At 44.8% G+C, this 22,346-nt stretch overlaps 3 protein-coding genes across 3 annotated transcripts in view; 2 read left to right on the forward strand and 1 right to left on the reverse strand.

The window, feature by feature from the left end:
• Nucleotides 1–22,346, reverse strand: part of LOC149331310 (uncharacterized) — a 164,728-nt gene that overhangs the window by 86,943 nt on the left and 55,439 nt on the right. The window lies entirely within an intron of this gene.
• LOC149331317 (sulfotransferase 1C2-like) lies at nt 2,903–8,965 on the forward strand. Its single transcript, XM_089555455.1, has 3 exons — nt 2,903–2,963; nt 6,965–7,434; nt 8,416–8,965. The coding sequence occupies exons 2-3, from the start codon at nt 6,979–6,981 to the stop codon at nt 8,899–8,901; spliced, it is 942 nt and encodes a 313-aa protein (XP_089411581.1). The 5' UTR covers nt 2,903–2,963; nt 6,965–6,978; the 3' UTR covers nt 8,902–8,965.
• Nucleotides 15,442–22,104, forward strand: LOC149331318 (sulfotransferase ssu-1-like). Its single transcript, XM_089555456.1, has 3 exons — nt 15,442–15,955; nt 19,875–20,344; nt 21,304–22,104. The coding sequence occupies exons 2-3, from the start codon at nt 19,889–19,891 to the stop codon at nt 21,787–21,789; spliced, it is 942 nt and encodes a 313-aa protein (XP_089411582.1). The 5' UTR covers nt 15,442–15,955; nt 19,875–19,888; the 3' UTR covers nt 21,790–22,104.

Consider the following 22,346-nt stretch of genomic DNA (forward strand, 5'->3'; position numbering starts at 1 on the left):
TCGAAATGGCCAAGCCTACTCACCGAGGCTTTACACCCTGGCAGCATTTTTCATGCACCATGGACAACGAGAAAGTTCCAAGCTCAAATGCTCTGCGTGCTGTCTAACATCGGTTAGTTCCCACTTAGGTTGGGCATTCATTGAATCAAAAGTACACCGTTTGCACTGCATAAGGTACTCAACTACAGTTATCTTGTCAGCCTCAGAGTCCGCGTAATGATAGCAGTGGTAAGAATAAAACCGACCAAATGAATGTGCATGTATTGTATGTTTCTGATGAACCATGCATTCATATGGCCTTAATTCAGTCAGGCATAGAAGCCTGAACAAAGAATTGACGGAACATGTTATTGTTCACGAAAAAAAATGTATTTACTCCGGCTTGCTGAACGAAGTGCGTTTATTCTGAGTGTACTGCTGCAAAGTCAGCTGCATCACAGTGGTTTCACCACAGCAGCCACTCTCTCCCAGTATTTAAGGAGGACAGTCGATGTCCCTCGAAATATAAAACTGACACAATGGTGAACAAGAAAAGCATTTTTTTTGCGCAATTACGAAATATAGATTTGTATTGAGGCAAATAGCACTTTGAATCATATATGGGAAAAGATGTTTCAAATACACGCATTCTGCGTGTGGACGGTGCAGAGATGTAGATGAACCAGGTGTTTGTTCCCGCTTCATATTCAACAACTGAAATTGTAGAAATACCTACGGAAAGGTTCAGAAATTGCAGTCACATCAAAGATCTTTTTTAGGGCAGAAACACTGCATTAAAAGTAGCCGGAATAATTAATACTTAACCAAAATATAATAGTATTTACTCCTGGGATAAGGTTCGCGCCTTGTCTATGTGTACAAAGAACTGGTAGGTGGAAAATCTACAAGGAGTGATACTAGTCGAAATGGGAGCTTATATTAGCAGTTACATTTTACACTGCTCAGAAAGTCGCTGAATGCCCTTGTGTAGTAAAGTTCAAAATAATGAGCAAGCGAGTCAGTGAGTGAGGACGTCTTTATTTAAAGGGGGTGGTTCTTAGGCCTAAAACGAGAGAGAAGGTGGATGGGAGGAGCTTAAAACAGGCGGTGCATAAGCCCCGATTCGTTACTGAAAGCCAAAAACAAGTCTTGCACCACCCTTAAAGAATTAAGATAAATCACTGATATATAATTGTGGAAGGAAACCCGACAGCAACGGGATTAATAGACATTATGGCAAGAGTATAGAATAGTCACTAGAAGAGAAGGTTATTTTAGCAAGCACTTCATTGAACACAAGACACCCTTTGCGATCTGCCGAAGGAAATTTTTCTTAATTACAAAATACTAACCTTGTATTCTTGTTGTTCTAGACTACCTCTGCACTGAGGTACAATAAGGATTAAACTGTCTGCAGGAAAAGAAGTTCTTTGAAATAAACACTGTCCCCTTTGCAGCGCTGTGTATAAAGCTTTGCTTCGCTAGATAGTTTTGCAAATGTAAAATTGTTCTTCACTGTCATCAACTCAGGTAAGTACACTGCAAAACAAAGACTAGAAAGAAATCTCCAACAAACACTCTTCTGTACAAACGGTGGACATTTTTCCCCTTAAACTTTGTGATTTGGTCTGCCCACCAGTCTTCCTTTCATGCACTGATACGTTTGCCTTTACTTAGCATTAGACAGTAACTTTAAAGAAGCATTGATCACCTGCTCTCCGTGTCATATGCCGTACCCATGTCCCTTGCTTCGTGATAATATTAGCTGAGGTATTATGAATTCTTAGTACGAAATCATAGACCCCTCACGAAAAGCAAAGCAGCGGATTAAAAACAATGGGTGTTTTTATTTCCAACCACCATACCAGTCTTGTTTCTAGAAATGTGGTTGCAAAGATGACGGGCCGCACTATTCAGCCGGTGCTCCTAAAAATATTAGTATGACAACACTGTTTACATCGCAGACAATGCCGTGTAATGATTGTAATCTGAGAGATCCGTCAGAAGGTTGTCCAGGAAAGGCGAATTAAACACTGAACCAATCTCGGGAAGTAGTCGCTGGGATTGTTTTGTTAATTTTTATCTTTAAAATATTTATGTTTTTTTCGACACGTGTAGCCTGCGCTATCTATACTTCATGACGACTTTTTTATTACGCGACCAAAAGCGGCTGGCGAAGACTACTAGGTACACGACACAATCGACGCAGGGATACAGAGTGGGATTTCGCGCGTCTGATACAAAGGAAACCAATGGGCGCCGAAGTCTTTCAAACCCTTTCTAGTTATAAAGGTGCTTTCGTAGGATAACGGAAGCTCAGAGCCTCATAAACCGATCAACAAATAGTGGAGCAGCGGCCGAGCCGACAAACTCCTTACAGGAGATGGCGTATGTGTACCGAGCGCTTATTCAACGCGTCGTCCGGAGGTAATGCGATGCAATGCGCGCAACCTGAAAGCTTCTCACTGGTTCTCTGAAAATTCCGCACACTCCCTCTTTGCTTCCAGCGCCGTCCATGCAGCATGCTAATCGGAGTAATCAGCTTCGCGAACACGGCAAGTTTGGCATTGCTACTGCACGCAGAAGGCGCTATCACTCCTTTCCTGGGTATCTTACGTTCTTTTATCGGCATCAAACTAGCGTAATTTAGAAGAAGACGGCTTACTTAAATTTTGCTAAAACAGTACTGCCTCCAGTACACTGAGAAAATGTTATCAGCACACGTGTGCTATTACAATGGCTCGATTTGTAAGCCTTAACTGCATGAGACTGCCGCGACAAAGAACGATACCCCGTGCCTCAGATGCGGTTCCTGGCGCACCACAGTCAACAGTCGCTTTGAAAGGAGGACGCAATCACGAAAAAGAGGCCTACCCTGCTTTCCTTCGCTAGCCCAGCTCTACTCTCTGCCACTTCTCGATTCGGACGCGGACGCCGTGGTCGCCAGACGTGCAAGCTTTCTCGCAGGAATCTTCAATAATAAGGTGAGCTCCTTTTGTTGCGCTTATGGTTGTTACGCCTACGTGAGGGCTAGGGTGTAACTATGAAGGGCGAATGGTTAAATGTGAGTGCCGGCTGCTCTGCAGATGTTGGTTTAAAATAAAGCGGTCGCGCGAATTCATCCTGGCCGCACAACTTTTGCCAGGGAGCTCGCAGCAGTTTTGAAGAGTGTTTAATAAGAAAATATGACGTAAAGGCTGCACCCAATGCCTTTGTTTCTTTGTTAAACTTTTTTTGTTTAAGTACAAGTGACATAAACATAGAATAGCTACCAGATAATGCCCCGCAAATTTTGCGAACTTCTTATTCGCTTTTCGGAGTTTAGACAGCAGCGAATGCACGGGTAGACCTACGTTTCATTACATTAAACGCTGTTTACTTATCGCAAGCCCATGCTTTGACGGCGGTGTTTAAAAAAAAAATGTTCCATTAATTTTTATCCGCTGTTTTCAGCAGCCTATTCCTTTTTAGAGCAATCGAAGATTTAACTTAATCCAATTATGCTCAAGAAACATTTATTTTTAAGCAGTGAGATCATATAACAACGGCTTTTCTTTTAGAACTATCACCTTTCTGATAAGGCCCACATTACAGTTGCGAACAGTGTCGTCAGGCAAGGGCTTGAACTTCACGAAAGGCTGAAGGTCAAAAGTTCACGTTAAAAGACTTGCTGATTCAAACTGTCCATAGATGATACCTAGCAATCTTAATTGCTGCCATGAGCGAATGACGGAAAGCGTGGCCTTGACTGCCGTGAGCGCCACGAAGCGATATTCATTGGTGCGAGATGATGCTCTCGGTATGTTTACGGTGGCTGACGGTATTCGGTGCGCAGCTCGCTTTGACTGCTTTTCCGCTTGTGTGCCTGATCGCAGCATGCACAGCGCGCTCGTCGCAGGGGCGTTTCTGCGCTTTTGCTCGCCGATTCGGCCTCCACGGCCCCGGCAATGCTCTTTGCAGATTTCTTATCGCGGGAACCAGGAATTGCGCGCTAAGCTGCCGTGGTTCGCACCAGCTATCGTCAGCTGCCGTAATCATACCGAGAGCATTATCTCGCACCCGATGACTATCGCTTCATGGCGCTGACGGAAGTCCAGACCACGCGTTCCGTCATTCGTGTTAAGTCTGTGGGCGGCTGTACAAGCCTACTAAACTGCATCCCGCAAGCGCAGGGAATGCTGCAAAATGACCGTAATCTAATGCTGACACCTTTTTTAAATTTGTGGTTTATCTAAGCTCTCGTGTCCAAGCTAAAAAGGCAGACAAAAACCTTGAACATGAAAACGAAGGCTAAATTTCGAAAATATGCATTGAGTTTTGAATAATGCAGTCGTAAAGTGATATTCACAAGAATGGCACTATCTCAGTTATTGAGGGTTGTAAAAACAAGGTGCTGGGCGTTTTTACCACATGTTACCGAAAATACGATGTATAAACACAGCGTTTAGGAGGAAATATCCATTGCTTGTGTCGTCTCTTATATATATCAGTGTAAAACTTGTTGCAACAAAACGGCGCAGACTGCAATAATCTCAGCAGTAAGGACCATCACCGCATGATTAGCCATTTCCTTACGATATTGATATACCTGCGCCATAAAGGAGCGACTGCCTGATGAAAGCACTCTGCGCTTTGAGCGTTCGTCGCCCTATATTGGGGGGCCTGAAAAAAAAATCGTAATTTCAATGGCATAAAAGAATTCAATAGAATAAAAGAAAAAACTTAGGCACATATAGAACCATTCTTCCAGCAGTAGTCAGTACAGGCTTCAGGGTAAGCCGGCGTGAGGTGTTACTAATATATTTACATCATGATGGCAAAGTCGATGAAGCTTAGAAATATAGGTTCATGTGCCGTACTTATGAAAAGCATTCTTACCGCTTTATTGTAATCCCGCATTGGCCGCCACGGTGGCTCAGTGGTTACGGCGCTCGGCAGCTGAACCGAAAGACGAGTTCGGTCCCGGCCGCGGCGGTCGAATTTCGATGGAGGCGAAGTTCCAGAGGCCCGCGTACTGTGCGCTGTCAAGAACCCCAGGTGGTCAAAACAAAAGTTCCGGCGCCCTTCACTACAGAGTCCCGTATAGCTTCAGTCGCTTCAGGACGTTAAACCCAAATAAACCTAACCAAGCTTAAACGCGCCTTCTGAGGCGTACTGCTGCGCTATACATTCCTTGTTTCAGGGCAAGACCTAACGCTTAGATGACTTGAAACACCCGCCTAGGGCTGTCACTTAGCTGAGCAGATGTATTCACTGCAAGTAAGAACAATCCAAACATGCGCAGGCGTAAAAAAACCCCGATATTTCGGCTGCAACAATGCTCACACAGCAGTTCGATCACCAGCGTAAAATGCCGACCATATGTGATGCCTCCCCCTTTTGTTGAACTTAGTACAATAACCAAGTGATAACATAAAAATCCATCTTTTAGAAGTAAACTTCCACTTGCATTTTGTATCGGGGTTCCATTATTTCACATGTGGTTATTTCACATGATGACCACATGACCAAAAGAAACAAATTCACGAATAAGAATAATTATTCTCCGGTAATGATCGCTAATTGCACTCTGAAATCAACGCACGAAAAGTCCGCCAAATTTTCAAGTCTCAACCGAAAAGTCTGACCGCTAGTTATGTTGTGTTTAACGTTCCAACGATGCGTATGTTTTACGAGAGATACCGTAGTGGATGGCTCGTGAATAATTTTAGACCACCTGGGATCCTTCAATTTTCCGTGTCAACGCACTGAGCCCAGGTGTTAGCGATCAGCGTGGCCAAGTAATTTGTCAAGCTGAAACACTCGCTTTCACAGGGCTCTCATTTATAACAGCTGTATCGTATCGGTACTCACCTACGGGGGAGAAATGTGGAGGCTAACGAAAGGGGTTCAGCTTAAGTGAAGGAGAACGCAGCGAGCTATGGAAAGAAAAATGATAGGTGTAACATTAAGAGATCGGAAGCGGGCGGAGTGCGTGAGGGAACAAACACGAGTTAATGACATCCCAGTCGAAATCAAGAGGGAGAAATGGGCTTGGGCAAGGAATGTAATGCGAAGGCAAGATAGACGCTCGTCCTTAAGGGAAACGGAGTGGATCTTAAGAGAAGGCAAGGGTGGCAGGGGACGTCCGAAAGTTAGGTGGCTGGATGAAATTGAGAGGCTTGAGGGGACACTGTAGCCGCAGCTAGGAAAGGACATGGTCAATTGCAGAGACATGGGAAGGTTCCTTTGCCCTGAAGTGGGCGTAGTCAGGATGATGATGACTGCCTCCTTCATCTCTTCCTGTTCCTTGGTGCTACGTACGACATTTCACTTAGAATTTTCCATTCTACAGGCCAATACAACGCCAGTACTAAGGCCAATTCCACGCTCTAGCATTAGGGGCATTGCAACAAAAACAGTGAAAAGCAAAGAGGTAGAAAGGCAAATATAATAACAGAAAAGAAACTCTAAAGACCTTAGGACTTTAGGGCACACATGAAGAAAACATGAGCACATTCTAGTTCTGTTAGTAAATTCAAAAGTGATGAGAGGTAATTGGTTCCTCTTCATCACTATTTTGGAGAAAAAAACCTTTTATAAGTGTTCTTTTTCCAGAAGTTCGGAATCATTGTGGGTTATGTAGTAGGCCTCACTAGTACTGTAGTAGCGAGCTGAATGCGTTTTTGAGATTTCATGCGACTTTTTCGGAAAAACTCCGTGAAAGAGCAAAAAGTCAGCCTATTTTCCTTCGGTAACCTTGGAATCTGATGTTCTTGCATGAGCAAAGAAGCAGAATGTCTTCTATATTTCCCATATACAGTCCACTTTTCCCGTGCTTTTGTTTGTGTGGGGATCTCAGAGTGCATTATATTATGATCTGAATTTCTTTTTCTGTATAGAATCTTCTCTGTTGCACAAATAGGGCATCTCTTTAGGTATTCCCTAAACTTCTAGAAGAGAGATTTGAATAACAAACTTATTACCTCATCATTTTTCGAATTAGAGCTCGAGGCAATCATGGACGAAGAATCCTACAGAGACGTCGACGGCGTATGGATGCACAAGCTCTTCTGCGATGAGACGATCCGTTCGGCCATCAAATACAACCCACGCCCAGGAGATGTCATCACTGTAGCCTACCCCAAGTGTGGAGCCCACTGGGCGCAATTCATCATCTGGAACATCATAACCAGAGGAAACCCTTTTCCCTATGATGGGGAATTTAGTCTCAGGTGCCCATTCCTCGATATGATGGGAGCCGAGGCTGCCGAAAAACCATCTAACATTGGTCCACTCGTCACTCACCTTCCAATGAGTGTTTTCCAGCCAGTCATGCATGCCAAGTACGTCTACGTCGCCAGGAACCCTTACGACTGCGCTGTGTCTTACTACCACTTCATAAAGATTGCTATGCCTAAGACCACCACAAACGCCTCCTTTGAGAAGTTTCTCTCCATGTTTCTGAATGGCAAGGTAAGGTGTTCATTTTCGAGCGTTAGCTATTATTAATGTGTTCGCCAATTCCGCGACGTCGTCATCGGCGTCGGCAGTGCCATCTACTCCTTTTCATCTGCCATCTGTCTGTGTTGGTCGGTGGAGAAGTAGAAAGGAAAGGTGTACCTAAGCAGCACAGGTAATCTTCCCAGTATTGCGAACAGATGGTCTCACTCTGGTGTTTTGTAGGAACTACCATAGCCAATACGTTACCAATACTGGGCCAATAACCTTGGTTGCTTGGGTAGATCCCCCTCTCTACGTTTAGAGGACAGGAGGATGAAGGAAGAGGGAGGCTGGACGGGAGGCGACCAGTAGCAAAGGGAAGAGAAGAGAGAGGGAAAAGGGGAGAGGAAAGAGGGGGTAAGCGAAGGGAGGCCTAGTTGCTCAGGCGTCTGCCTCTGCTGCGTAAGGCTGTTTGTTCGAAATCCGCTTCGAGGTTTCACTGGAGTCCTGGGCAAATCCCGATTCGCCTTCTTCTATTTGGCTATGCGGGGAAAAGAAAAACATCATGTCCATAAAACATCATCTGCTGTGCTCTAAAGGTAATGCTCAATCATTCTTCTTACACTGGGGACCGTCCAGTGATTTTGTTTTGGATTTCATCGTATGTTGATTAAGCTTTCCCGCCTGTCTGATATAACACAGAATTTTGAAAATAGTTGGACCATTTTGTTCGAATCAATTACGCAATGATTGCTCATTATACTATTATGCAGTTATTTTGAAATGCTTGATGAAGACCAAAGAAGTAAGTAAAATAACTAGGTGTGTGAGTCAGCTTTTTACCTTGCGTTAAGCCCTGAATGTAGTCTGTCAACTGATACATAATTAGCACGAATCATAAGGTGACCGTGCATAAGTAGACGAAACGTAAAAGCTATGTGCAATGGCAGTTAAAAGGCGGAACTACCGTACACCAATTGACCGGCTATACTAAAACATTCTTTTTCTTTCCAGGTCATCTACGGCCATTATTTTGACCCCGTGATACCTTGGTACGATCGTCGCCATGACGACAACGTGCTGTTCATCACTTACGAACAGCTGAAGGCTGACACCAGGGAACAAGTGTTGAGGATTGGCGACTTCCTAGGCGAAGGACATGGGAACGCTCTGCGTCAAGACGACGGCCTTGTCCAGAGAGTGATCACTGCTTGTAGTTTCGAGAACATGAAGGTCTTATTCAAGGAGAAGCCAGGAGAGAGGGTCAAAAAGATTACCGAGAGAGCGTCCGAGAAGCCTGAACGAGTTGAAGTTTCGATGGCCTTTCCGAAGGACGAAGCGGAGATGCACGAAGGCTCTGGATTTGTGCGGAAGGGAATCATGGGTGACTGGAAGAACTACTTCACGCCGGAGCAGATTGAGCGGACCAAGGCTTGGATCGCAAGAAAAACAGCGGGAAGCGATGTGATGGCACTCTGGAAGGATTGTGACCTGCCGTGAGCACACGTAGGTTGCATATGGTGTGAACTAGAAAAGCATCAAATATTGAAAGCTGCACGGCATACAGGAAAGTAATGAGACAGGTGTTAAGCATATTAAACATCGACGAATTTATGTGAATATTTTCAAGGCCAGCCAGAACAGGTGTTCAATAAAGTTTTGTAAAGTTTATAACAGCAATACCTGGAACTGATATTCAAATTGAGACAACAAAATTACGCTTGCGATCATTTTTTACGCATCGACAAAATGTTTCTGTGGTTTATTTTGTGTGATATTTTTGCTATTGCGCTCAGAGGGTAAGATAAAACAAACACAGGAACAACTCGAACGAACAGTTATTGTGATAATCTTTCAATGAAGCAATATTTTCGTGTATGTAAGCAGGAAGCAGGCAGACGGCGTGAGGGGCTTAATAATGTAGATGACTGATGATGTGTTCACCAAGATGCAGTAAAGGCCTTGGCGTTTGAAAGTAAGTTTCTTGGAGAAGGCGCGAGTATTGAAGTGGATACACATCCACTCAAGCGAACCGGTTGGGAGGGCCGTTCCTAGCTGGTCTTCGTCTCGGCAGTGTTTCGGCACCCATGAGTGCCTGTAGTTAATGACTGTGATCTGGCGGCAGTCTTCTTCGTCCTTACCAGCTTCAGAAACAGTTGTTGCCTCTGAAGCGATGCACATACCCACGGTGCGGTATTGGCAAGGGTTTTGTACAGTTCAACAGGAAAAAAATTCACCTCAAGGAGGGCGTAAATAAAAATTGAAGAATCTGGAGAAATGAATAACAGTTGCACACTAAGTTGAAGCCCATCTTCTTCACAATTTATTGACGACATACTTCTAGTTATGTCAAGAAGCACCGCAGTGATACAAACGCGTCAAGGCAGAAATATTAGCGCACGTGGCTAGACATTCGAGTCGAAGAGACCTTCCGTCCTTTCGGGAGTAACGACGATTGTTAATTCTTGGAGAAGTTCGGTCAGCGAAGAGACTAACTGCTAGGCGAGGCAGCCGTGTGCAGATTTATGGAGTAATGTTTAGTCTCCGGTAGCAAAGATACGATGGGAGGAACAAACGACATCATTTTTAGGCCTCGCTCTTTTGCTTTGTTCTGAAGTGAGCCAACAACATAGATAGTGCGTTTTCTGATGAGGAAATTGCGGTCTTTTCTAATCGAAGTAGGGTAGAATACACAAAATATGAAAAACAATTTGCGGAGCTAAGCTTACCAGCTTAGCGCATTGATCGTCGAAAGGTGGTCGGCAAACGCACCCTTCCGACGTTCCCTTTCTTTCGACATTAGATGTTGTGGACATGCCTTTGACCAGCGATGCTGTCGTCTCGGTAGTAGCATTTCAGTCTTAACCACCCGCCACGGCACCATCGGTCATCGGAGCAGCAGAACCACCGTCAACACCACCGCTAGCTGTGCGGTTTCACGTTCAGCTCCGATACCACGAAGCTTGGAACTTTCCCGTCGGAATGGATAATATTGTCGCGTACTGGTGACTGCAGTGGGGAGAGTAGGAAGACAGCGAAAATGGCTTCTAAATAGAACTCTTTATTTGGGCTGACTAGCGCCCGCAAAGAACTGAATCACTCGGACGTGGTGTAGCAACAAGTATGCTCGGCAGTCGTCGAACAGAAACCCTGCCGCTCTCAGCAGCACTGAATTTAAAGCTGATAACGAACTTTCGAGATAAGCGTGCAAAGTTATCACAACGTTCCGGAACAACGTAGAATCGGCTCCGCCTTGATGTGATCAATCGAGATGAATCTGGTGGCGTCTTGAATCCCAAACAAAGTGATACAGCGGCGTGCCGGCAGCGTTGAAAAATGAAGAAGCAAACACTATCCACTTCGCCGGCCGGAATCTACGAGCATCCCATGGCGCACACTTTCCGCGATCATCTGTCGCGTACTACTGCGCACCTCGTACGATCTCAGCGATTCCTGGGTGTTGTAATCGACTACAATCTGTCATGGTCACCTCAGATCAAAAAACTCCGCCAGAGGATTACTGCAGCATCGCAAGTGTTCAGGTTCATGGCGGGAACAAGGTGGGGTAGCAACTGCCGATCAATGCTTCTGCTTGAAAAAGCCTACGTTGAAGGAACCTTGCGCTACTGTCGACCAGTGCTTCAAAGATTATCTACATCTAGCAATAAGACTCTCAATGCCGCACGGAACAACTGCCTGCGAATATGTTTTGGCCTCCCAAAAGGTTCCTCTGCGTCAGGAACAGTAGCGGAGGTAGGATGTCTCCCACTAGAGGTGATTTCCGCCCAGGAAACTATGCGTACCCATCTCCGCCATGTCCTGCAAGGGAAGAAACACTTCCTACACCGTGTCCATCTAACTCACAGCAACTCTAGCTTTGGCCAGGCAGTACATCTCCTGCCCCTTCCTACTATTAATCAGCCACAGAAGCTACTACCTCTGGCCTTTCCTCCATGGACACTCTCTCCTCTAAAGGTGAAGAAGTCTGTTCCAGGTGTTATTGCAAAGAGCCGCATGCCACAGGCAGCGCTTCTGCAAACTACTCTCGCCTACTTAACGGAGGAATATACGCAGCACATCCATATCTTCACCGATGGTTCAACTACTAAAGAAACCTCTTCTTGTGGCTTTTGTGTGCCCTCAACAAACCATGCCCTTTCTTACCGGCTGCAGCGGAGGACATCCTCTACGACAGCTGAGATTCACGGCATTAAGGAAGCTGTTTCTTACATCCTGCGCCGAACCGCCGGCCGTTGGGTTATCTTCACCGATTCAAAAGCATCTCTGCAGATCCTGGCCAACCTGCTGAAGAAAACGAATCACCAGCCAGTTTCCCTCGACATCGGGTATATACATCATTTAGCTATTGCCGCAGGCCACTGCATAACATTTCAGTGGGTACCTGCTCACTGTGGCATTCTGGCTAATGAAAAAGCAGATGAAGCGGCCCGTAAGGGCCATCAACATCGGAGATACATTCGAACTTTTTTCACGAAATCGGATGCGTCCCAAATGGCTAAAAGTTTTGCTTACGAAGAAATGTATCGGCTTTGGAGTTTGCCGACACATCAGTACCAATTTCTTCACTCAATCGACCCACATCTTAGATCAAGACTCTCACCCAGAATTCCTCGACAACTGGAAACACTTTATCATCGACTTCGTCTGAATTCTGCATATACAAACGGCTTGCGATACCGTTTTGGACAAACGAACAGTCCGCATTGTGACAGTTGTGCCTCTATAGAAACTGTGGAACATATCCTACTTGTGTGCCCTGCGTATGCTAACGAGCGTGCGTACTATGAACATTGCATGCAGAAGCTCTGCCCAGTGCCCCTAACAATGGACAAAGTTTTAGGTCCCTTAGCCTGCTTCAGGCAACAGAGACTTGCAATGAACTTTCTTTTTACATATTTAAAAGACATTGGACATCTTGATAAGCTCTATATTCACTTGCACGTTACCTTCATGCATTCTTCATGCAGTGAACTTCGTCAGCCCATTTGTCGCACTATGCACTCCATCATTCCATAGGTTACATCAATACTCGCCATTGCATCCTTAGTACCCATTTCATGGCCGCATTTTATCTTCGGGTTTGTTTCTTTTTACCTCTTCCACGCTGCTCTCCTTCTATCTTTTTCTCCCAAATTCCCCTTCCTACGCAGAGTAGCATGCCAGCGATTTTTAAACGCCGGCTAAATTCTCTGCATTTCATTAAAGAGTTTCTCTCTCTCTCGTTGATGCTGCATTGAACTGCGCGGCTGCGTCTTTTAAGGTAAAGTGCGCAGTAACTTTCTGACATCTCTGTGGACTCCTTGATCGCCGCCACAGCTGACATGGCTAAGAGGATTATGATGAAGGAAAAGGCGCAGAACAGCGCCGGGGGACAGGAGGGCGGGGTAGGCAGGAAGGGGCACTGAACGAAGAGACTAAGAGGAGCCGCGGCTTGCCGAAGCTGAGGCGGAGCCCTCCACTACAATACCCCTTTCTCTCTTCCTTGTTTTACTCCCTGCTTTATTGATGGCTGACGCTGACTCAGGTTCTGAGTACTGCAACCATAAGCTGTCCTCCGTGTGTCCGCTTTCACAATGCCGCTATTAAAAGAGAGAGTTTAAACTGTTATAGTGTTCTCCTTCTGTGCATTCAGTATATCTTGCCTGTTTTTCCGAATTTTCTATTTACTTCCATCTTTAATTATTTGTTCACCAACTTAACTATGCTACTCCACATTGTCACTTACATTGGCGTATGCGTTATGTGTCTAGATGGGTTCATTTGTTTTGGTCCATATAGTCCCTAGAAAAGAAGGTTATTTGAGCAAGCACTTAAATGAATACAAGAGACCCTTTGCGATCAGCCGAAGGGCATTTTTTCTTGACTACGAAATACTAATCTCGTTTTACTGTTGTCCTAGACTGTCTCTGCAGTGAGGTACTATAACGATTAAACTGTCTGCAGGAAAAGAAGTTCTTTGAAATAGGCACTGCCCCCTTTGCAGCGCTGTGTACAAAGCTTTGCTTCGGTATATTGTTTTGCGAATGCAAAATTGTTCTAATACACCTTCAAGGTCATCAACTGAGGTAAGTACATTGCAAAATAAAGACTAGAAAAAAATCTCCAACAAACACTCTTCTGTGCAAAGAGTGATCATTTTTTCCGTTAAACTTTCTGATTTGATCTTCCCGCCAAACTTCCTTCCATGCACTGCTACGTTTGCCTTTACTTAGCATTACACAGTAACCTTAAAGAATCATCGATCACCTGCTCTGCGCGTCATATGCCTTACCCATGTCCCTTGCTTCGTGATCATATTAGCGGAGGTATTATGAATTTTTAGAAAGAAATCATGAACCCCTCGCGAAATGCAAAGCCGTGGATGAAAAACAATGAGCGTTTTTATTTCGAACCAACATACAAGTCCAGTTTCTGAAAATGCGACTGCAGAGACCACGGACCAAACTATTCAGCCGGTATTCCTGGAAATATTAAAATGACATTCTGTTTAGATCGGAGACAATGCCGTGTAATGATTGTAATCTAAGGGATCCGTCAGAGGGTTGTCCAGGAAAGGCGAATTGGGCCAGTGTTTAACTGGCCCAATCTCGGAAAGTGGTCGCTGTGATTGTTTTGTTAATTTTTATGCTTAAAATATTTATGTTTGTCCGGCACGTGTAGCCTGCGCTGTCTATACTTCATGACGACTATTTTATTACGCGACCAAAAGCGGCTGGCGAAGCCTACTAGGTACACGACACAAGCGACGCAGTGATCCAGAGTGGGATTTCGCGCGTCTGATACAAAGGAGACACATGTGCGCCGAAGTCTTTCAAACCCTTTCTAGTTATAAAGGTGCTTTCGTAGGATAACGGAAGCTCAGAGCCTCATAAACCGATCAACAAATAGTGGAGTAGCGGCCGAGTCGACAAACTCCTTCCAGGAGATGGCGTATGTGTACCGAGCGCGGATTCGACGCATCATCCGGAGGTAATGCGGTGCAATGCGCGCAACCTGAAAGCTTCTGTTTGGTTCTCTAAAAATTCCGCACACTCCTTCTGTGTTTCCAGCGCCGTCGATGCAGCATGCTAATCGGAGTAATCTGCTGCGCAAACACGGCAAGTTTGGCATTGCTACCAAGGTCAATTGAAATAGGTCGCGAAGCCGGAGCTCGAATGCGGTCCAGAACCAAGTGTTAGCGACATCAAATTAGTGGGACTAAACCGCCAAAATGAAATGAGTGGACAGACACGACTAGAAGAGGAAAATAAGTAGGACATATTTTGTGTTTCAAAAGCGTTCAAAAACAATTGCAGTGATTCCTTTTTAAAATGTTTTAGTTGTGTGCATTTTGTTAGAAAGTATAGCTCTTGCTTTGTAAAAATTTTTATGACAGCGTTCGCTCAGAGCAGCGGCAATGGCAGCGGGACGATGCCAAGGTTGACGGTGCTCTGATGGCATACCCTTGTCATATCTTTTGACCATTCTGCTTGCTTTTGTTTGAAACTCGATTCTGCTAGCCCTGCTTTTTCCTCGTTGCTTGTTCCTCTAGTTCTTGGTGTGCATCGTTCGTGTACAGTTTCCGCTTTACCCTTGCCAGCGCTTCTGTGTAGTTTCGTTCGGTTGGGTGCGGTTCTGTCGCTTTTGCCCCAAAAGGGCATCGTCTGTGGCCATGCAGCCCCCATACGGAAAAAAGAGGTGTGCGGTTGCATGATGTGCGAGCGATAACCTGTCAGGCGGCGTCACATTTCATCGCTTTCGCAAGGACGTGACACCTGAGGCGAGGACGAAGGAAAAAGGCACAACGAGAACTGATTACCTAAATATAGCGTCGGTGGTCGGCACTCGTCGTGTCTTCTTTCTTCGTTCTCGTGTCGGGTGTCGCGCTGAAGCGTCGCGGCGTTCAGCAGTTTATTTTTCCCGCCAAGCCGCACGTAACTCTGACGTCACAAATATGACGTCACTAAAACACGTGACTTCGACGTCGCGTTTTTGTTTTAATTATGACGTCACTTTTTAGTTGTCCACGCATTTCGAAGATGGCGCTGGCTGCGCACCATAAGCCGCCATGTTTTGAACGTATGGGCTTCTATGCAGCCTACGCTACCATAGTACATCTACCTTGTTGCTACTGCACGCAGAAGGCGCTGTCGCTCCTTTCCTCTTTATCTTACGATCTTTTATCGGCATCAAATAGGCGTAATTTTTTCGCGGCTACGCGATAGAAGACGGCTTACTTAAATGTTGCCAAGAACAGTACTGCCTCCAATAAACCCAGAAAATGTTATCAGCCCATGCGCGCTATTGCAGTGGTTCGATTTAGCCTTGAGTGCATGAGACTGTCGTGACAAAGAACGATACCCCGTGCCTCAGATGCGGTTCCCGGCGCACCACAGTCAATAATCGCTTTGAAAGGAGGACGCAATCACGAAAAACAGGCCCACCCTCCTTTCCTTCGGTAGCCGAGTTCTACTTTCTGCCACTTCTCAGTTCGGACGCGGACGCCGTGTTCGCCAGACGTGCAACCTTTCTCGCAGGAATCTTCAATAATAAGGTGAGCTCCTTTCGTTGCGCTTATGGTTGTTATGCCTACGTGAGGGCTAGGGTGTAACAATGAAGGGCGAATGGTTAAATGTGAGTGCCGCCTGCTCTACAGACGTCTGATGCTCTACAGACGTCGGTTTAGGCCGCACAATCATCCTGGCAGCACAACTTTTGCCAGGGAGCTCGCAGCAGTTTTGAAGAGTGTTTAATAAGAAAATATGACGTAAAGGCTGCACCCAGCGCCTTTGTTTCTTTGTTAAACTTTTTTGTTTAAGTGCAAGTGACATAAACATAGAATAGCTACCAGATAATGCCCCGCAAATTTTGCGAACTTCTTATTCGCTTTTCGGAGCTTAGACAGCAGCGAATGCACGGGTAGACCTACGTTTCATTACATTAAACGCTGTTTACTTATCGCAAGCCCATGCTTTGACGGCGGGGTTTAAAAAAAATGTTCCATTAATTTTTATCCGCTGTTTTCAGCAGCCCATTCTTTTTTAGAGTAATCGCAAATTTTCCTTAACCCAATTATGCTAAAAATATTTATTTTTAAGCAGTGAGATCATCTAACAACAACGGCTTTTCTTTTAGAACTATAACCTTTCAGATAGGGCCACACATCACAGTTGCGAACAGTGTCGTCAGGCAAGGGCTCGAACTTCAGGAAAGGCTCAAGGTCAAAAGCTCACGTTAAAAGACTTGCTGGTTCAAACCGTCCATAGATGATACCTAGCGATCTTTATTGCTGCCATGAGCTGTGAAATGCTGTGGACATTCAAGCCTACTAAACTGCATCCCGCAAGCGCAGGAAATGCTGCAAAATGACCGTAATCTAATGCTGACACCTTTTTTAATTCTGTTATTTATCTAAGTTCTCGTGTCCAAGCTAAAAAGGCAGCGAAAAGCCTTGAACATGAAAACGAAGGCTAAATTTCGAAAGCATGCATAAAGTTTTGAATAAAGCAGCTGTAAAGTGAAATTCACAAGAATGGCATTATTTCAGTTATTGAGGGTTGTAAAAACAAGGTGCTGGGCGTTTTTACCACATGTTACCGAAAACACGATGTAGAAACGCAGCTATTAGGAGGAAATAGCTATTGCTTGTGTCGTCTCTTATATATCAGTGTAAATCTTGTTGCAACAAAACGGCACAGACTACAATAATCTCCGCACTAAAGAACATCATGGCATGATTAGGCATTTCATTACGATATTGACATACCTACCCCGTAAAGCGCCGACTGGCTGATGAAAGCAATCTGCGCTTTGAGCTTTCATCACCCTATATTGGGGGGGCCTGAAAAAATTTCGTAATTTCAATGGCATAGCAGAATTCAATAGAACAAAAAAAACCTAGGCATATATAGAACCATTCTTCCAGCAGTAGTGAGTACAGGCTTCAGGGTAAGCCGGCGTGAGGCGTTACTAATATATTTACATCATGATGGTATAGTCGAGAAAGTTTAGAAATATAAGTTCATGTGCCGTACTTATGGAAAGCATTCTTACCGCTTAATTGTAATCCCGCATTGACCGCCACGGTGGCTCAGTGGTTATGGCGCTCGGCTGCTGACCCGAAAGACGGGGGTTCGATCCCGGCCGCGGTGGTCGAATTTCGATGGAGGCGAAGTTCCAGAGGCCCGCGTACTGTGCGATGTCAAAACGTACAGGTGGTCAAAATTGCCGGCGCCCTTCACTACGGAGTCCCTTATAGCTTCAGTCACTTTTTGACGTTAAACCCAAATAAACCAAACCAAGCATAATCGCGCCTTCCGAGGCGTACTATTGCGCTATACATTCCTTATTTCAGGGCAGGAACTAACGCTCAGATAACCTGAAACACCCGCTTAGGGCTGTCACAGTTGAGCAGCTGTATTCACTGCCAGTAAGGACATCTTTTCATTCAGTTGTGTTTTTTTCTGCGCAGTAGCGCATGCAAGTGCGTTTTGTTCTGATTATGCGATGGTCGTTTTGTGCAAAATTGAAATGCGAATTTGATCATTTTTGTTCACTTTTTTCTGCTCCCCCCCATGTCAAACACAGAATAACTTATCACTTGATGTTAATGAAATGAAAATGTTGTACACATGCCCACCTGCTTGGTCTCCTTGAGACCGCAGTACTTGTAAATAAATAAATAAATAAATAAATAAAAAATAAAACATGCGCAGGCGTAAAAACCCCCATGTTACGGCTGCAGCAATGGTTACACAGCAGTTCAATCGCCAGCGTAACATGCAGACCATATGTAATGCTTCCCCCTTTGGCTGAACTTAGTACAATAACCCAGCGATAACATAAAAATCCATCGTTTAGAAATCAACTTCCATTTGCGTTTTGTCTCATGGTTCCCTTATTTCCCTTGCGTTACTTTTTGTTGGCCATCGTGTTTCATTTTTCCAGCACAGCTAAACTGCAAGCCGCTTTTGACTGCACATGATAACCAGATTATATCACCAAAAGGAACAAAAATTCACGAATAAGAAATATTATTCTCCGATAAAATTCGGTAATTGCACTCTGAAATCAACACACGAAAAGTCCGCCAAATTTTCAAGTATCAACCGAAAAGCCTGGGCGCTAGTTATGTTGTGTTTAACGTTCCAACGATGCGTATGTTTTACTAGAGATACCGTAGTGGATGGCTCGTGACTAATTTTATACCACCTGGGATCCTTCAATTTTCCGTGTCAACGCACTGAACCCAGGTGTTAGCGATCTGCGTGGCCAAGTAATTTCTTAAGCTGAAACAGTCGCTTTCACAGGGCTCTCACTTATAACAGCTGTATCGTATCGGTACTCACCTACCGGGCAGAAACGGGGAGGCTAACTAAAAGGGTTCAGCTTAAGTGAAGGACAACGCAGCGAGCTATGGAAAGGAAAATGATAGGTTTAATGTTAAGAGATCGGAAGAGGGCGGATTGGGTGAGGGAACAAACGCGGGTTAATGACATCCTAGTTGAAATCAAGAGGAAGAAATGGGCTTGGGCAGGGAATGTAATGCGAAGGCAAGATAACCGCTGGTCCTTAAGGGTAACGGAGTGGATTCCAAGAGAAAGCAAACGTAGCAGGGGACGGCAGAAAGTTAGGTGGGCGGATGAGATTAAGAAGTTTGCAGGGATACTGTAGCAGCAGCTGGGAAAGGACATGGTTAATTGTAGATACATGGGAAGGTTTGTTTGCCCTGAAATGGGCGTGGTCAGGATGATGATGATGATGACTGCCCCCTTCATCTCTTCCTGTTCCTTGGTGTTACGTACGACATTTCACCTAGAATTTTTCATTCTGCAGGCCAATACTACGCCAATACTAAGACCAATTCTACGCTCTAGCAGCAGGGCCGTTCCAACAAAAACAGTGAAAAGCAAAGAGGAAAAAAGGCAAATATTGTAACAGCAAATAAACTTTAAATACCTTAGGACTTTAGGCCACTCATGAAGAAAACATGAGTGCATTCTAGTTCTGTTAGTTAATTCAAAAGTGATTAGAGGCAATTCGTTCCTCTTCTTCACTATTTTGGAGAAAAAACTGTTTTCATAAGTGTTCTTTTTCCAGAAGTTCGGAATTATTGTGGGTTATGTAGCAGGCCTCACTAGTATTGTTGTAGCAAGCTGAATGCGTTGAGATTTCATGCGACTTTTTCTAAAAAACTCCATAAAAGACCAAGAAGTCAGGCTATTTTCCTTTGGTAACCTTGGAGTCTCATGTTCTTGCATGACCAAAGAAGGAGAATGTCTTCTATATTTCCCATATACAGTCTACTTTTCCCATGCTTTTCTTAGAGTGCATTATATTATTATGATGTGAATTTCTTTTTCTCTATACAATCTTCTCTTTTGCACAAATAGGACATCTCTTTAAGTATTCCCTAAACTTCTAGAAGAGAGATTTGAATAACAAACTTATTACCTCATCATTTTTCTACATAGAGCTCGAGGCAATCATGGACGAAGAATCCTACAAAGACGTCGACGGCGTATGGATGCACAAGCTCTTCCGAGATGAGACGATCCGTTCCGCCATCAAATACAATCCACGCCCTGGAGATGTCATCACTGTAACCTACCCCAAGTGTGGAACCCACTGGGCCCAATTCATCATCTGGAACATCATAACCAGAGGAAACCCTGGTCTCGATGAGGGGGAATTTAGTCTCATGTGCCCATTCCTCGATATGATGGGAGCCGAGGCTGCCGAAAAACCATCTCGCATTGGTCCACTCGTCACTCACCTTCCAATGAGTGTTTTCCAGCCGGTGGAGCATGCGAAGTACGTCTACGTCGCCAGCAACCCTTACGACTGCGCTGTGTCCTATTACCACTTCATAAAGGGTGCTACGCCTAAGACCACCACAGACGTCTCCTTCGAGAAGTTTCTCTCCATGTTCCTGAATGGCAAGGTAAGGTGTTTATTTTCGAGCGTTAGCTATTATTAATGTGTTCGCCAATTACGCGACGTCGTTATCGGTGTTTGCAGTGCCATCTTCTCCTTTTCATATGCCATCTGCCTGTGTTGAAGTAGAAAGGAGTACCTAAGCAGCACAGGTAATCTCCCAGTATTGCGAACAGATGGTCTCACTCTGGTGTTTTTAGGAATGCCCTTTGCCAATAGGTTACCAATATTGGGCCAATTACTTTTGTTGCTTGAGTAGATCCCCCTCTCTACTTTTAGAGGATAGGAAGATGAAGGAAGAAGGAGGCTGGACGGGAGGCGACCAGTAGCAAAGGGAAGAGAAGAGAGAGGGAAAAGGGGAGAGGAAGTAGGGGTAGGCGAAGGGAGGCCTAGTTGCTCAGGCGTCGATCTCTGCTGCGGAAGGCTGTTTGTTCGAAATCCGCTTCGAGGTTTCACTGCAGTCCTGGGCAAATCCCGATTCACCTTCTATTTGACTATGCGGGGAAAAGAAAAACATGTCCATAAAACATCATCTGCTGTGCTCTAAAAGGTAATGCTCAATCATTCTTCTTACACTGGGGACCGTCCAGTGATTTTGTTTTGGATTTCATCGTATGTTGATTAAGCTTTCCCGCCTGTCTGATATAGCACGGAATTTTGCAAATAGTTGGACCATTTCGTTCGAATAAATTACGCAATGATTGCTCATTATACTATCATGCAGTTATTTTGAAATGCTTGATGAAGACCAAAGAAGTAAGTAAAATAACTAGGTGTGTGCGTCACCTTTTTACCTTGCGTTAAGCCCTGAATGTACTCTGTCAACTGATACATAATTAGGAGGAATCATAAGGTGGCCGTGCATAAGAAGACGATACGTAAAAGCTATGTCCAATGGCAGTTAAAAGGCGGAAGTACCGTACACCAATTGAAAGGCTATAATAAAACATTCCTTTTTCTTTCCAGGTCATCTACGGCGATTATTTTGACCATGTGATACCTTGGTACGATCGTCGCCATGACGACAACGTGCTGTTCATCACCTACGAACAACTGAAGGCTGACACCAGGGAACAAGTGTTGAGGATTGGAGACTTCCTAGGCGAAGAACATGGGAACGCTCTGCGTCAAGACGACGGCCTTGTCCAGAGAGTGATGGCTGCTAGTAGTTTAGAGAATATGAAGGTCTTCTTCAAGGAGAAGCCAGGAGAGAGGGTCAAAAAGATGGCCGAGACAGCGTGTGAGAAGCCTGAACGAGTTGAAGTTTCGGTGGCCTTTCCGAAGGACGAAGCGGAGATGCACGAAGGCTCTGGATTTGTGCGGAAGGGAATCGTGGGGGACTGGAAGAACTACTTCACGCCGGAGCAGATTGAGCGGACCAAGGCTTGGATCGCAAGAAAAACAGCAGGAAGCGTTGTGATGACACTCTGGAAGGATTGTGACCTGCCGTGAGCACACGAAGCTTGCATATGGTGCGAGCTAGAACAGCATAAAATATTGAAAGCTGCACGGCATGCAGGAAAGTAATGAGGAAGGTGTGCAACATATGAAACATCGTCGAATTTGTGTGAATATTTTCAAGGCCAGCCAGAGCAGGTGTTCAATAAAAGTTTGTAAAGTTCGTAACAGCAATACCTCGAACTTATATTCATGCTGAGACAAAATTACGCTCGCGATTATTTTTACGCATCTACAAAATATTTCTGTGCTTTAGTTGGTGTGATATTTTTATTATTGCGCTCAGAAGGTAAGATAAAACACACACAAGAACAACTCGAACGAACAGTTATTGTGACAATATTTCAATGAAGCAATGTGTTCGTGTATTTAAGCACGAAGTGGGCAGACGGCGTGAGGGGCTTAATAATGTAGATGACTGATGATGTGTTCACCAAGATTCAGTAAAGGCCTTGGTATTTGAAAATAAGTTTCTTGGAGAGGGCGCGAGTATTGAAGGGGATACATAACCACTCAAGTGAACCGGTTGGGAAGGCCGTTCCAAGACAGTC

This window comes from Amblyomma mixtum, chromosome 8 (genome assembly GCF_055824585.1).
Source record: "Amblyomma mixtum isolate Tamu chromosome 8, ASM5582458v1, whole genome shotgun sequence".
In the NCBI taxonomy this organism is placed as follows: Eukaryota; Metazoa; Arthropoda; class Arachnida; order Ixodida; family Ixodidae; genus Amblyomma; species Amblyomma mixtum.